The 15637-nt window shown below is 41.3% G+C and overlaps 2 protein-coding genes across 6 annotated transcripts in view; one reads left to right on the top strand and one right to left on the bottom strand.

The window, feature by feature from the left end:
- The window catches only part of LOC106525068 (polypyrimidine tract-binding protein 1), a gene marked incomplete in the record, with an annotated part of 30308 nt that extends 20515 nt beyond the window's left edge, over positions 1–9793 (bottom strand). For 2 of the 3 annotated variants that reach the window (XM_014019177.1, XM_014019179.1), the window contains 2 exon segments: positions 2202–2235; positions 9733–9793. In XM_014019177.1, coding sequence (XP_013874631.1) covers positions 2202–2235; positions 9733–9740 — 42 coding nt within the window. 3 annotated transcript variants of the gene reach the window in all.
- An 899-nt stretch (positions 9794–10692) lies between these two features.
- Positions 10693–15637, top strand: part of stil (STIL centriolar assembly protein) — a gene marked incomplete in the record, with an annotated part of 8935 nt that continues 3990 nt past the window's right edge. The window contains 11 exon segments of one of the 3 annotated variants that reach the window (XM_014019176.1): positions 10693–11075; positions 11968–12030; positions 12110–12225; positions 12305–12492; positions 12675–12922; positions 12991–13074; positions 13146–13232; positions 13304–13466; positions 13536–13639; positions 13716–13824; positions 14656–15637. In XM_014019176.1, coding sequence (XP_013874630.1) covers positions 10996–11075; positions 11968–12030; positions 12110–12225; positions 12305–12492; positions 12675–12922; positions 12991–13074; positions 13146–13232; positions 13304–13466; positions 13536–13639; positions 13716–13824; positions 14656–15637 — 2224 coding nt within the window. 3 annotated transcript variants of the gene reach the window in all.

Genomic DNA, 15637 nt, shown 5'->3' with positions numbered 1-15637 from the left:
GTGTTTTGTGCTCTTTTTTCCAACTGTAGTCAGCTTTCACGTTACAGAAGGCTAGCGCAATGTCTATGTAATGGAATTTTCTGAGATATTGAATTTTGGTTTTTCATTTATTTTTCCAGTAAGAGGTTTTTATTTAATAGAATTTTTGGACCAAAAAATATCGCAATATATCACCTTGCTTACAGTATCGCAATATATCGGGATATTTCGTATCGTGACCAGTCTGTCATAATATGTATCGTATCGCCATATTCTTGCCAATACACAGGCCTATAAATAACCTCAAACAACTGAAAAGAGAAGTGGGACAAAATTACTCCACAACCACGTAAAAACCTGACCCAGTCCTACTGAAGACTTTCTGAAAGCAAACGTGACCCAAATCAGATTTTTGACGACTGAACGCAAAAACTCAGATTTTATTCTAATTTGACCCTGTGAGGTTTTCCCAAAGCGACCTGCGTGTTGAGTCTGGTTTCTTCAGAGGATCGAAGTAAAACCAGTCACTTTACACCGACCCACTCAGTTCAACTGGGTTTTAATAAATTCTGAATATCTGAAAATTAAAATTCTTCCAGTCGACCAGAAGAACTGTGGCGTGAACAGAAACCCTCATTTTCTGCTTTAGTGGTTTCCTGAAAGCCTCGGGGTGAATTAAAAAGCTGATCATGATTAAAAAGCTGCTGAATTTAAACCTGTTCATTACAGGATAATTTATTCTGCTGCTGGGACAAACGGCAGGATTACGTTAGTGAGAGGAAACCTCAGGGTTTGGTTAAAACGGGTCACCACCTTGACCACCTGGTGACTCACCAGGTGGTCTTCACCAGGTGGTCTTCACCTGGTGAGTTTTATTATTTTTTTAGAGACCAGCTGGGAACCTGAGACCTGAACCCTGCTGTTTCAGGTTCTGGGTCTGAAGCGGTTCCTCTAACCGGAGCTGGTGTCCGCGGTCAGCGTGGTGTCGGGTTACTCACCCCGAGGCCGAGGAGGAAACAGGAGACCCCCCCACCCCCTCGCTCTTCATCACTTCCTGCTCCTCTGCCTTCATCTGGTTCTGATCTCCGTCCTGAACCCAGCAGATTACAGCCGCTCCTTCAGTTTAAACTTCCTGGAAATAATTACTAGACAAACGGCTACAACTGAGCAAAATGGCCGCCTCAGCCAACAAAACAAAACTCGTTATATTTTCCTCAGTTTTATAAATATTGAGCTACGGCAGGGGTGGGCAATCCTGGTCCTCGAGGGTCGCAGCCCTCCATGTTTTATTTGTTTCTCTGCTCAAACACACCTGATTTGAAWGAATGGGTGATTATCAGGATCTGCAGTACGGAGGACCGAAACTGACATAATTAAAAATAAAAGCGGAAATATATAAATTGACTAATAAATAAATAAATAAACTTAAATTGCACCAATATAATTCAAAAAGGAGAATTTTATTTATATTATATATAATTATATATGATATATAATTATATATTAAAATACAGTAAAAAAAAAACAGTAAATGGCACATTTTTAATTGAATTTATTTATTGGTCCATTTATATATTTCTGCCTTTTTTCTAGTTCTGTCAGAGTCAGTCCTCCATACTGCAGAACTTGGTAATTCAATGTCTGAACCAGGTGTGTTGGAGCAGGAAAAACATAAAACCTGTAGGGCTGCGACCCTCGAGGGCCAGGACTGCCCACCCCTGAGCCATGGTTTGGTGTGGTAGTAGCTGAGAGTCATTAACTCAAAGTCAAAGAGCTTCTGTTTGTGTCTGTTAGCAAAATATCATGAACAACTGGATGRATTTGAATGAAACTTGTGTCAAATCAACAGGTGTGCATCTAGCACTSAACAAGATGGCCGCCACTGTTTACAATCTTACTTTTAGTCTTCGCCGTCCAAGAGAGTCGGAAAGACGGAACCGCATCCAAAACAAGTCAACCGCAGACAGAACCAGAACCAGYGTGTAACAGAGACAAAGAACTGGGACCCAGAACAGGAACGATCCAAGTCTTTGGTTCTTTAAGCTCGTTGCTGAGTAATCTGATTACTCCTGGAGGAGCGGGATTACAAAACGGCTTCAAAAATCACACCGAGTCGGTCCCGGGTGGCAGCGCCGCCGACCCGTTCGCCGATCACAGCAACAAAAACAAAAGAAAGCAGACAGAGAGAAAAGAGAAGAAGAAGAAGAAGCAAAGGGGCCTACCTTAGTACCAACTGTTATATCGTGGTGGACACTGCTGCAAAGAAAAGACAGCGTGTTAGAGGCAGCGGGGAGAAAATAAATTAAATCAGCAGCAAAAAATAAAAACTAAAGACATGAGAGAGAGATGTTATAGCGAAAAATAAAAACTAAAATAAAGACATGAGAGAGATGTTAAATAAAAACTAAAATAAAGAGACCTTACAGAGCTGAAAACAAGAAGGAAACTGAAAGAATTCATTTAAATTCTTCAGGTTTTTCTGCTTAGATCCAGAAGAGAGAAAAACACCAGCTAAAGAGAGCTAAACACCAGCTAAAGAGAGCTAAACACCAGCTAAAGAGAGCAAAACACCAGCTAAAGAGAGCAAAACACCAACTAAAGAGAGCTAAACACCAGCTAAAGAGAGCAAAACACCAGCTAAAGAGAGCAAAACAACAGCTAAAGAGAGCTAAACATCAGCTAAAGAGAGCAAAACACCAGCTAAAGTGAGCAAAACACTAGCTAAATGAGCAAAAACAACAGCTAAAAGAGAAAACAGCAAAGAGAGCAAAACACCAGCTGAAAGGAGCAAAACACCAACTGAAAGGAGCAAAACACCAGCTAAACTGAGGAAAACAGCTAAAGTGAGCAAAACACCAGCTGAAGTGAGCAAAACAACACCAGCTAAAATGAGCAAAAGAACAGCTAAAAGAGAAAACAGCTAAAGAGAGCAAAACAACAGCTAAATAGAGCTAAACAACAGCTAAAGAGAGCAAAACAAGAGCTAAAAGAGCAAAACAAGAGCTAAAAGAGCAAAACAACAGCTAAAGAGAGCAAAACAACTGCCAAAGAGAGCGAAACAACCGCTAAAGTGAGCAAAACACCAGCTAAAGTGAGCAAAACAACAGCTAAAGTGAGCAAAACAACAGCTAAAGTGAGCAAAACAACAGCTAAAGAGAGCCAAACATCAGCTAAAAAGAGCCAAACATCAGCTTAAAGAGACAAATGCCTGCTTAAGAATGCCAAACACCAGCTAAAAGCTAAAAAGACACCAATCAAAATCTAAAAGGAGACAAAAACCAGCTAAAAAGAAAAACACCACTTAAAGTAAACCAAACATCAGCTAAAAATTTAAAGCAGCACAAGGTAGCTAAATGTAACAAAAGACTAGTCAAAAATAAATGTAATGCAAGCCTAGCCAAAAGCTAAATGTGCTGAAAGGTTAAGTATAAGCTAAAAATAGAGTAGCAAAAGTAAACAAAAAAACCTTCAGAGTGGCAGAACAGCAGTTAAAAGCTAAAAGAAGGCAAGCTACTAWAAAAAGCTAAATGCTACAAAAGGCTTGGTAAAAATTAAATACRGCAATTGCTAGCTAAGAGTAGCAAAGGTTAGCAAAAAGCTACAAGTATCAAATGGCTAGCCAAAAAGCTAAAATTGGCAGAACAGTAGCTAAAAGCTAAAAAGAAGCTAACGGATTCTTAAGTCAAAGGCAGCTGAACATTTGGCAAAGCAACAAAATTGTAGCTAAAATCTAGTAGCAAAGGTTAGTAAAAAGATTAAAACAAAAAGCTAAGTATAATGAGAGGTAGRTAGCTAAAGGCTAAAAGTAGCAGATGACAAAAATYTTTTTAAAAATGTTTCTGAAGGAAGTGAAACAAAAATATTTGACAAAGTTAAATATTTAAAAAAGTTACAAAAACAAAAAGATCCCAGGAGCCATCGGCTGAATGAGCCGAACATTCTGTTAAACAGCTAAAGCACAGAGCGTTTCTGACTTCAGCACCAAAAAGCCAGAGGCAGAACTAAAGAACCCAGTCTTTACCGGGCCAGATTAAAGAACCGTTTTGATCCGGACCAACAATCAGCCGAAACATTCGATCCCAGGGTTAACGGGGCGTTTGGGTTCAAACCAGGACAGTTTGTAAATAAAAATAAAATCTCCTTCACGTCCTCCAGAACCTACGAGAACGTGACCGGACCACGACAGGTACGCGACCGGACCAGCTCTGAACACGACCGAGACCACGGCACACTTCAGGTCTTTGGTCCAAACCACCACAGGAACTTCAGAGAGTTCTGAGTTTATTCTGTGTGAGAATAAAAACAATCAAACATAATACATTTATTATAGAACAGCACGGTAAAATAAAGAAGCAAAAAGTGTTTTTATTTTGGTTTTAAGTTGTTAAGTTTAATAAATTATCAGACAACTGTTGTTCCTGACCTTTGACCTCCTCTATAAATCACACTTTGACCTTTAAATACACAGAAACTCAGAGAAGGGATGAAGTCTTTACTGAAGAGACACAAAYTGACAAACTGGTTTTTAATAAAACCAGTTCAGAAGCAGCAGATCGGAACTAAAACCGAAACAGATTCTGTTGAAAAAAACAAAACCACTTCAGGAAGACCTGTGGAATCCACAGCTGCAGGTAAATCCACCTGAGGCCTACTTCCTGCCTCCTTTGTCTTAAAACTTAAACCACAACAATGAAGATCGTTCCTATTAAATACAGCTTTTAAAGAAAATCAGACAAAATATGAGTTCAGTGTCAAAACTGATAACACAAACTAATACTACAAAATAAAACTGCTTTAAATTTCACTGTTCATCTCCATTTTCAACTTGAGCATGTGATCCAAACARAACCAACACTAATACCAACATTGTTACAAAATAAAAGCACTAAATCTAAACATTTATATATTAAAATAAGCTTTAAACTAATAAAATAAGATCTTAAAATCTACTACAGGACACTTTTACTGAAAACTGACAACAGTCAAAAATCTATCTACAGCAGGTAAGATATTTACTCCCCTTTAAAAGATGTGAATTATCCCTTTAAGGCCTTTAAAGTCCACTAAATAACAAGAGTTTTAACAGATTTTAGGCCTTAAAAAATCAAATGTTACACAGTTTTATATGTGTTAATATGATTTAAAACCCTTCATAAAAGTGTTTATTTCAGTGAAACAAGTTTAAGAAGAAASGAGGAAAATGTCTGCCAGACTAACTTCAGACCTGAAACCGTCTGCTCAGGCTGACGCAGGCCGTAAACCAGCAGGAGGAAGACCCTCGGGGCTCACAGGAGTCCTGACGAAGCACAAATATTCACACGACAAACACCGACGCCTCCCGACTCAAGCCGAGGCAGAACGGAGGGGTGCAGCGACACGAGCCGAGCTAAAACAAACGGCTAACGGGCCACAGCCGGACCGCAAACCTGTTTCTGCTCAACACCAGAGCCGACAGCTTCCTCTTCAAGTCAGGAACCCATCCAGAGTTTAAATTAAAAGCTCAAAAAGATTTACAGAAATCTGTTTACAGACGCTAAATAAAAACAGCTGAAAGAGTCATTTTAGCTGATTAAAGCTAAAAAATCTGTTTATTTTTCTGCAGGAAGCAATGTTGAACACAGAAATATACTTTGAGTAGAGTAGAGTAGAATAGAGCAGAATAGAGTAGAGTAGAGCAGAATAGAACAGAGCAGAATAGAATAGAATAGTTTCATTGCACAGAGCTGTACAATGAAATTGAACAAGATGTTTGTTGTTTCGGCTTTTTTTAACAGATAATCTTAAAATCATTTTTTAATGACGCAGATTAAATTTAACAAGTTTTACATTTTCTGCTAAAACAGGCTGAGCACAGAGCTGTTACAACTGAAAGGCACAGAACACTAGCTTAGAGCTAAAGGAGGCTAAAAGCAGCTAAAGGCTAGCTACATGTAGCAAATAGGTACCTAAATGTGGCACTAGCTTGCTATGTGTAGCAAAAAGCTAAATAAAGCTTAGTGTAGCAAAAGTCTGGTTAAATAACTAAAGTATCAAAGAGGAAAGATGTAGCAAAAGGCTAGTTTAATGTAGCTTAAGGCCAGCTAAATGTAGCAAAGAATTTCTATTGGAGATGGCAATAATTGAATAACGACATATATCGTGATAAACACAATATTTTTAACACATCTGATATAAAATCAATAATGTCACTGGTTGTTAACTGCTAATGGTTGATAACTTTGATAAAATTAGCTAGAACCTTTCAGCTAAACAACACTAGGAAAACTAAGATTCACCTTCAAAATAAAAGMTTCAAGCTCTTGATAGACAAATGCCCACTAAAAAAACAAAAAAAAAACCATGCGCTTTATTTTGAAATGTGTAAAAAGGGGTTGTTTTCTCCCTCTTGTTGGCAGGTTTGGGCAATAAAACACTAGCTTGCCGAACCAGTCCACCATTGTACGGTTAACATGAAATTAATTAACTTAGGGTGCTTTTACACTGAAATAAGGCTTCTGAAAACTGAAGAGGGCGTCACTATGATGCCCCAACAGCTAAATGCTGCACCTGGATCATGAGTCTGTCATGAYATGATTTTGTATTTTTCTGCACAGTATCTTTCTTTTGTATTTCATTTTTATCTAATTTCATCTTGATAGTCCGTTACAGTAATTATTTTTCTTATTTTTATTTTGATCTATATATATTTTTTATTGTTACTATCTTTAATTCTATTATTATTGCTACAGTTGATGACGTCACATAGTAATATACTGTTTCTGTGGATTGATGTACGTACCTGCTGCTGCTGCTACACCTGAATTTCCCTGTGCAGGACAATAAAGGCTGTTTCTATTCTTTTATTCTATTCTAAAGAAGGCACGCTGGCAAAACACCTGTGGAGTAACGCWTGCCATATCTGTTTCATGTTTCTTTAGAGTGCTTCAGAATGGCTTAAAAAYAAAAAAAGAACAGCGGGAGTGAAAGGAGAAAACGGTGCAACAGTTCGAGAGGAAATTGTGGGCAAAAGAGGAAAAATCTGATATTTTAAATTCGACAAGAGTCAGGCCGATGCTGTCTAAACTAACCAATAATTACCGATATTGATATGAAACGCTTATATCACGACATGTTTTCAGCCATATCACCCAGCCATCACTGTGGTACGCTAACTCCACCAAGACGAGAGCAAGAAGAGGCTGCAGGGGGATCAGGACCCCCTCCATCCCGGCCAGCACCTGCCCTCCAGCAGAAGGTACAGGAGCATTAACAGCTGAACATCCTGAGAGCTATAACTACTTTATTATTAGTAGCTGCGTTTCCACTGACAATCAAAATGTGCAAATTAGAATTTCAAAAAAAATTAGCTCAAAGGAAACACGTCAATTTCGAAAAAAATGTGTTTTTCGACAAAATGTTTTTGCGCTAGGATGAGGTGGTTTTTCGGCCGTATMGAAATTGGTGTTTTTCACAAAACTGTAATGGAAACACTTTTTTCACATCACAGGAGTCACGTGATCAACAACCGGCTGTTTCTACTGGTGAAAAAGACGATGATGAAGAAGATAACAGGAAGTAGAAGTAGTAGTAATATCACAGAAGTAGTATAAAATAGTAAACTCACCGACTACARTTTCCCAAAAACACAGCATACGTAGCCGCTCCCAAGTAGGGACTTGTCTCTGGAAAGCCTCGATAAAAGACGCCGACGTCTCCTCTGATGATGAGCGCTAGTGTCGTGGTAGCAACATGCTATGTGTTTACATCCATCGCCGCCATGTTTGTAATGACTTATCATGAGAACAAACGTATTCACGTGACTTTAATAACATTTMTTACTTAATGGAAACACTGCAGTTGTGAAACTGTGTTTTTTCGACATTAACAGAATATCGAGAAAGTTTTGCGCACATTTGTAATGGAAACACAGCTACTGTCTCTGTATACAGCTGTTGTCCTACATAGGGCTGCCACGATTAATTGATTAATCGATGACTAATTGATTAAAATAATCGATGACTRATTTAATAATCGATTAATCGTTTTCTTTTATTTTGTTCTTTACTTTGTTTTTCTCTCCAAACTGTTTTGACACCTTCCACTGCCACATCTGCCTTTCTGTCCTTGACACACATGCACAGTAGTGGTAACTGGGGTAGGCCGTGGACGTCACAAGACATTATACAGACAGGCTCTGGTATCATGGCTACCTGACAACAGAGCTCAAAGTGTGGGATCATTTTAAGAAAATGAAAGAGAAACCTGTGTAATATCTGCAGAGCAGAACTTACCTTCCACAGCAAATATTTTTAGTTAGCATATAGCTAAAATCTAACCATGGTTATATAATAGCAGCTGCATTCTGACGTGATAAGCTGTATGWTTTATATTCAATTAACGTWTGATCCGATTAGTCGACTAATCGAATAAATAATCGGTGATTAATCGATTATAAAAATAATCGTTTCTGGCAGCTCTAGTCCTACATCTCCTTCTATGTTCAGGCCTGTGCAACAACAATAAAGATTATTCTATTCTGTTTTATTCAAAGGCTAGCTGAATCTAAATTTAGCAAAAAGGTATAAAAACAGAACATAAAGCTAGCTAAAAATCTAAAAATAATAACATGTAAAAAAAATCATTAGAATAAAAGACGAGCTAAAAGCTAACTATAACAAGGAGTTAGCTTAAGGCTGAAAAGCAGCAAAATGCTAACAAAAAAAGCAAAACACTTTGGCAAAAATACTGTGTCAAAACTTCACACTGATTCCTGATTTTATTTTTAGTTCTTTAACGTTAGTTTGGTTAATGTTCATCTGTTATATTRTTTTTCATGAAGTCACTTTTAGTAGAGTTATCTCAAATAAATATAAAAGTCCCTGTTTCTTTGTAAACATTAAGAAAAGATAAATATTAAAAACAAACTTTAACCATTTGTATTTTAAAATCTTGATTTATTATCATCAGCATAATTCAATGTCTGTATTCAGGTAAAAACACTTATTTTAGATGTTAAATTAAAGAATGTATTGAAATTAAATTTAAGAACAAGTCATTATTAAAGTTTTCATCCAAAACTGAGAAAACTTAAAACTAATTGAGACTAAGACCAGCATTTTTCTGTAAATTTATTTTATAAAATCCTCTGCAGTTTTAGTTTTAATCACTTCCGTTTACAGCTTCGRTCTTGTAAACCAAACTCTGTGCATTATCCTGATTTTAAAGTTTCTCCATTTTTCTTAAACGTAACAAAACAAATAAAGACAAAACTTTCACACTTTAACTCATCAGAAGAGGCAACTAATCAATTCGGCACAGAAACAATTTGACGAAGTTACGTTTAAAAACAAAAACTTAGTTTTTTATTTAATGGAGAACTGTTCGGTGAAAACGGTGTGCGTGAGAAAACATCGTGATGAAAGTTATATCCGCTGTTTCGATCAGTCTTTTAACAACTCATTAATAAACCAGACATTCAGCTGTGTTCTGGAAGTCGAAACGTATTTGTTAAGCTAAAGACGTGACGTTAAGGAGTGTTAAGGAGTTGTGTCCGTAGATAATGGCCCGCTGTGTGAGGCTAAGCTAACTCTGCTAGCTCGGCTTCAAGCTCAAAACACAACTTCTCCGACAGTTGGTCTCGCAGCGAGAGAGGCRGCTGYTCTGCGGGACAAATACAACCTCCGGCGGAACTATCAAGCCGCTGCTCTAACGGGTGGAGGGAAAACAACCCTAAGGTACATTTAAAAGGAGTGTGAAGTCGCTGGGATAACTCACCCGTCCATTGCACAACACGGAACTACGGAGCAACAGGTTCCAGCCAGCTGCCAGCAGGATACCCCGTCCACCGAAATGGACTCCTGCTGGAGRCGAGCTCTGATTGGACGGAGCTGGGAATTGTGGGCGTTCGTTCTCAGAGCCGCAAGGCGATTGGCTAAAGCGCGACAACAAAGGCCGAGATTCCAATGATCAAAGATCGTTTATGATCGAAGATGCTTGCGTCTGAATGGGAAAGCAGACAGCTTTTTTTTGTTCTCTTTCAGCAAGAAGTGGGCGTTGTCCGGACAAAACAAGCCAGAACCCCACCAAAAACAATCATCTTTAATTTATGAAATGGCACAGATAAATTAATAAATAAACAAGGCTGTAAATAAGCTGAACCTTCTTGTAAATGTTATTCGAGTTCTGTTTCTTTCTGTTTGTCTACTTTTCATGTCTAATTGTGTCATAATAAGAACTACAGGAGGGTTCATTTTATGAGAAGACCAGAAAAAAAAAAACAGATAAATTATATTTTACTCTTTATAATGTTTATATATATAATAAGATCAACTCTTAGCCCTAACAGTTGCACCACTCCTCTCCTTCAGGTTCTGTTCTGGTGTCATGTAACACGCTAATAAATAATTCCTCGGTGTGTTTCAGGAAATGGTTCAGTGTACTGGAACCGGCTGAACATACAAATTATTCAGATGGGCTCTAATAAAGCAAGAGCTGGCTGAAGCTTATTTTTAAAAAATAGCCTTTTTGGTAAAAGTGTTCATTTTGGGGTTTATTTTTTCTATAAATTGTAATGTGAAGTACATTAAAGGGGAGAAAAAATTCAGTGTTTTTCTTTTATTTGGCCTCCAGGGGCGGTGTCGAGCACTAATACGGAATTTCTAGCTAACAACAGATGACGAGCAAACAACGCGGCACGCCATTGGTCAGTCTGCCTGCAACACACGTTCCTATTGGTCCGCTGAGTTACCCCGCCACAGGAGTCTGGAAACAGCGCCATAATCAAACTGTGCTTAACTTTTGCTCTTTTTTTAAATCTAGTTTGTTAATAAAAAACGGGAATGTGTTCGGTTCGACTACGGAGTTCGTCTGGTTTTCAGTAACTCGCCCACAGCGTCGGTTCTGGTGCCGATTGTGAAGGAGGACAGTTTGAGCCGATGCGGAGCGGGAGGCTAACCGGGGAAGCTAACGTTAGCATTCAGCGGCAGCTCCGTTGTTTATCTGCCGCTCACAGCTCCGGTCCTGTCGGCCTCACCGGGGATGAGCTGCCCGGTGAACCTCCAGGCCCTGCCCGGTGCAGTCCTGCAGGACGTTTTCTCTCCGGAAAACATGAGAGGAAGGTAAGTTTGTTGTTAAAACGTGACTTTAATCAGACTAAAGGTTTATAAACTGTCAAACTTCATGTCTACACCCGCTGCTAATTCATGTTTAATCAAATAAAAACTACAATAAATCATTTACTGATGTTTGTGCCACTTTAACATTTAAACGATTTGGGTTCAAACCAAAATGTTTTCAACAAAAACACTTAACAYCTTTMYTGATGTTTTTGCTCAAAATCTACTTCTTACATAATCTTGGTATGAAAATAAAGCAACGCTTGGGAGATTTTATTAGAAGTGTAAATATTAAAACAGCTGCTGTGGTTTTAGACATATTGATGAGAACATAATTATTTATTTATTTTCACTCACCTGAATAATGTTTTCATTATGAATCAGACTAAAAACTCTCAGAAACCATAAATCCACCTGTGGACATCACCTGTAAACATTCATGCTGCCAAAATGACCTGGAGCAAAGTTACAGAGGTTTTAATAAAGAAATAATTTAGTGTTTAGTCTTTCTGCACAGGACAGACCATGATGGTATTATTAACAAATGTTAAGTTTTTACGTCCAAAAGTTATTTATTTTTTCTTACCTGCCTGAAAAGACTTGTTATTGAATGTTTGTTCTTTTGAAAAATTATCCAAAACTTTTATTTGTCACCATATATATTATATAAAATAATGAGAAATTATATTTGACTTCAGTTGGATCAGATTCACTGAAAATCAAGTTAAAAAAATATTATTTTTAAACAGAAAAATGGTTTAAATAAATCATTTTAATAATAATAATAATACTTTTATAATGCTTTTTAGTATTCTCAATGACGTTTACAATAAAATAAAGTTTTTCTGCTGTTTCACAGAAACTCCTTCACTCAGCTCAGTTTTCCTAAATCCAGATCGGCTCTGTGGGACGGCAGCCCTGCAGGAGAGAAGCTCCGCCTCCAGCTCTGCTCTCACAGGTAAACACACCTCTGCCGGGACTACGGTGGTCCGGAGGTTTTAGGACCGCTAAAAGTCCACGTTAACGTTTCTTCGCAGGAAGCTCGGGGTTGTTCTCCTGGAAAAAGCCCTCCGCCTGGCGCAGCGCCACGCCCGCCGCAGCAACAAGCCCCGCCTCCTCTGCTTCTTCCTGGGATCGGCGTCMGTGAGCTCAGGTGAGGGTTGGCCCTCAGAGATCAGGTTTGTTGACCGATGTCAGGTTCTGAGTCCGSCCGTGTGTCCTCTGTGGTCCAGATGAGGAGGGGGTCGTAGTGACTCTGGACCGCTTCGACCCGGGTCGGGATCGGGCTGGGTCCGCGGGCCGGGTTCCGTCCACTCTGCTGCCCGGAGACGTCCCGGTTCCCTGTTTGTTCTCGGCCCAGTCCGAGGTGACGCCTGAGCCTGTCGTCCAATCAGAGGCGGAGCTTCATCAGTGCTTCAAGGTTCCTCATTTTGTTTTTCTTTTTGTTTTATTTTGTTTTTAGTTTGTTTTTTGTATTGTTTTTGTTTTTCTGTAGTTTTGTTTGTTTTATTTGTTTTTTTGTTTTGTTTTGTTATGTTTGTTTTTGTTTGTTTGTTTGTTAACGTTCAAACCATCAAACCATGATGTCATCTGTTCCCTCAGGCGCTGCAGCAGACCCTGAGCAGCAGACAGACTCTGGATCTGTCTCACCTGTTGAAGCTCAGGGCTCACCTGCTCGTCTCCCAGACCGCCCCCGACGCCGCGGCGTTCAGCCTCGGCTGGTCGGCCGTCTGTCCCGCCACCGGCGTGGACGTCCAGCCGGTCCGAGCCGTCCCCGTCGTCCCCACCGCCCTGCTGAGGAGTCTGACCGGCGCGGGCCGCCCGCCGCAGCACGCCGCCCGCCAGCGAGGGTGAGGCGCCGCCGGCTCCGCCTCCTGATCAGCGTTACACGTTACTGACGTGTTTCTGTTCCCGACAGGTTCCTGACCATGGACCAGACCAGGAAACTGGTCCTCCTGCTGGAGTCGGACCCTAAAGCCTCCGGCCTGCCGCTGGTCGGCCTGTAAGTCCCGCAGGAAGTCCTCCAGCTGTTTTGACACCTGAACACGTCCCAACATGTGTGTCTGCTTCCAGCTGGCTGAGCGGGGTCACGCACGTCTACAACCCTCAGGTGTGGGCCTGCTGTCTGAGGTTCCTGTTTAGCTCCGCCCTCCAGGACAGGTGAGGCTCAGAGGCAGAGGAAGCAGGAAGTTGGAGAACGTTTCTCGGCTTTGAAGGTTCTTGTGTTTCAGGGTTCTGTCAGAGAGCGGCTGTTTCCTCCTGGTTCTGTTCGGCTCCACCCACAGAGCCCCTCAGTTCTTCCAGTGTCGGGGGTCCAGACCAGGATCTGGACCGGGACCACAGCTGGACTTCCAGCTGCTGGGCGGCGCCCAGTCGGGCAGACTTTACCTGCAGGTACCGGTTGGTTCTGGGTTTCAGGGTTCYGACTCTGATGACGGGCTGAATGTGGACTCGTGTCGTCAGCAGGTGGCGCCGCTGGACGGCCGGGTTCTAACCTGCGAGCTGGGTCCAGAGGATCGCAGCAGACGGGCTGAGGTCTTCAGAGCGGCTCAGGAGTCCTTCAGCAGGTCTGGAGTTTTACAGAGACCCCCACAGGAAGTGGTTCTGGACCGGACCGTCATGTTTCTGTGATTCTGTCCTCAGAACTCCTCCTCCTGCCGCTCCTCCCTCCGTCAGCGACCAGGACTCCGGCGTCGAGGACGAAGACTTCTCTCCTCGACCGTCTCCAAACCCCCACCCTCCGGTGCCGCAGGTTAGAGTCCCGCTGGGTCTGAAACTGTTTGAGACGCTTCACATTCATTCATTCACATTCATTCATTCACATTCATTCATTCACGCATTGAGATCGTTTTATTTCTTCCGTAGGTTTTTCATCTTCTGACTCGTTCCATAATTTTTCTGTTATTTCAACAATTCATRATGAAAACRTTCGGCTCATGTGAGGCCGGCTGTGACTTTTAGTGTTTCAGCTTTTTATACTTTTTTACTTATTTCACTTTTTTMTCATTGAAAATGAACRGAGCTGTTTTCAACAACCTTAAACTCTTTTAAAATGTTTCTAAATCTTTAAAGAACCTCACATGTTGTTCTGGTTCTGCTTTTCTTCATGTTCTTGTGCTAATTTTAGCTACTATTTTAGTAATGTTAGCTTTTTTCTGCTATTTCATCTAAAATTCAGCTTTTTTTCACTATTCTTCTGTTGTTGTTTTTTTCTTCTACTTTGTGATATTTAGGTTTCTTAGAGATGCTGTATGTTTCTGCTATATTCAGCTATTTGCTGAAATTTTGGCTTATGTTTAGCTGCTATTAGCTAAAGTTAGCTTTTCTAAGATAAATACAAATTTTTTGTAGCTATTAAATATTTTCCACTGAGTTCAGCAAACTTGTGCTCCTTATGATAATTAAAACATTTCCAGCTTTTTGCCCCCCCACTCTCCACACATAAAGTTATTTCACTGAACATCCAATAAAAACTTTGATTAAAGTATTAAGTAGATTTGAGATATTCCACATGAAGAAGAGAAATGACCTGAAGCTTAGGCTCCGCCCCCTCCAGGTAAACGTTGTTTGTTTGTGTTTTCAGGCTCGCAGGATTCAGCCGTCTGTTCCTGAGCTCTCCCTGCTGATTGATGGCAGCTTCTCCTCCAATCACGGCCCAGCCCAGGACCCTGGCTCCGCCCACAGGCCTCCTCCAGCTGCTGCCCCGCCGAGCTCCGCCTCCTCGTCAGCCCCCAAACCTCCTCCTCCTCACCTCCACAGCACCCCGAACTCCAACCTGCAGCAGCCATGCTCCTGCTGCTCCTCCCACGCCTACAACTGCACGCCCATTTACTCCTCCCTGCAGCTCCTCCCTGCTCCTCCTCCTGCACCTGTCTTCCATCAGCAGACCCCGCCTCCTTCTGTCTCCTCTCACCAACAGACTCCGCCTCCTTCTGTCTCCTCTCACCAACAGACTCCGCCTCCTTCTGTCTCCTCTTACCAACAGACTCCACCTCCTTTTGTCTCCTCTCACCAACAGACTCCGCCTCCTTTTGTCTCCTCTCACCAACAGACTCCGCCTCCTTCTGTCTCCTCTCACCAACAAACTCCGCCTCCTGCTGTTTCTTCCTATCAACAGACTCCGCCTCCTTTTGTCTCCTCTCACCATCAGACTCCGCCTCCTTTTGTCTCCTCTCACCATCAGACTCCGCCTCCTTCTATCTCCTCTCACCATCAGACTCCGCCTCCTGCTGTTTCTTCCTATCAACAGACTCCGCCTCCTTTTGTCTCCTCTCACCAACAGACTCCGCCTCCTGGCTCCCATCACACTGCTCCTCCTCCTCCTTTACATTATCTTCCTCCTTCCAACAACCATCCATCTACTCTTCCTCTTCCTCCAGCCTCCTCTCACCAACAAACACCTCCTTTTTCCAGTCGACACTCTGCTCCTCCTCCCTCCTCCCATCAGCAAACTCCGCCTCCTTCTGGCTCCCATCTCACTCTTCCTCTCTTACATCAGAAGGCTCTTCCTCCCTCCTCCAGCTGCTCACCTGTTCCTCCTCTGACCTCCTCGCTTCAACTAACAC

Source organism: Austrofundulus limnaeus, unplaced genomic scaffold (genome assembly GCF_001266775.1).
Source record: "Austrofundulus limnaeus strain Quisiro unplaced genomic scaffold, Austrofundulus_limnaeus-1.0 Scaffold210, whole genome shotgun sequence".
NCBI classification, from domain to species: domain Eukaryota; kingdom Metazoa; phylum Chordata; class Actinopteri; order Cyprinodontiformes; family Rivulidae; genus Austrofundulus; species Austrofundulus limnaeus.
Note: the sequence above shows the minus strand (reverse complement) of the source record. Positions and strands in the feature narration are given on the sequence as shown.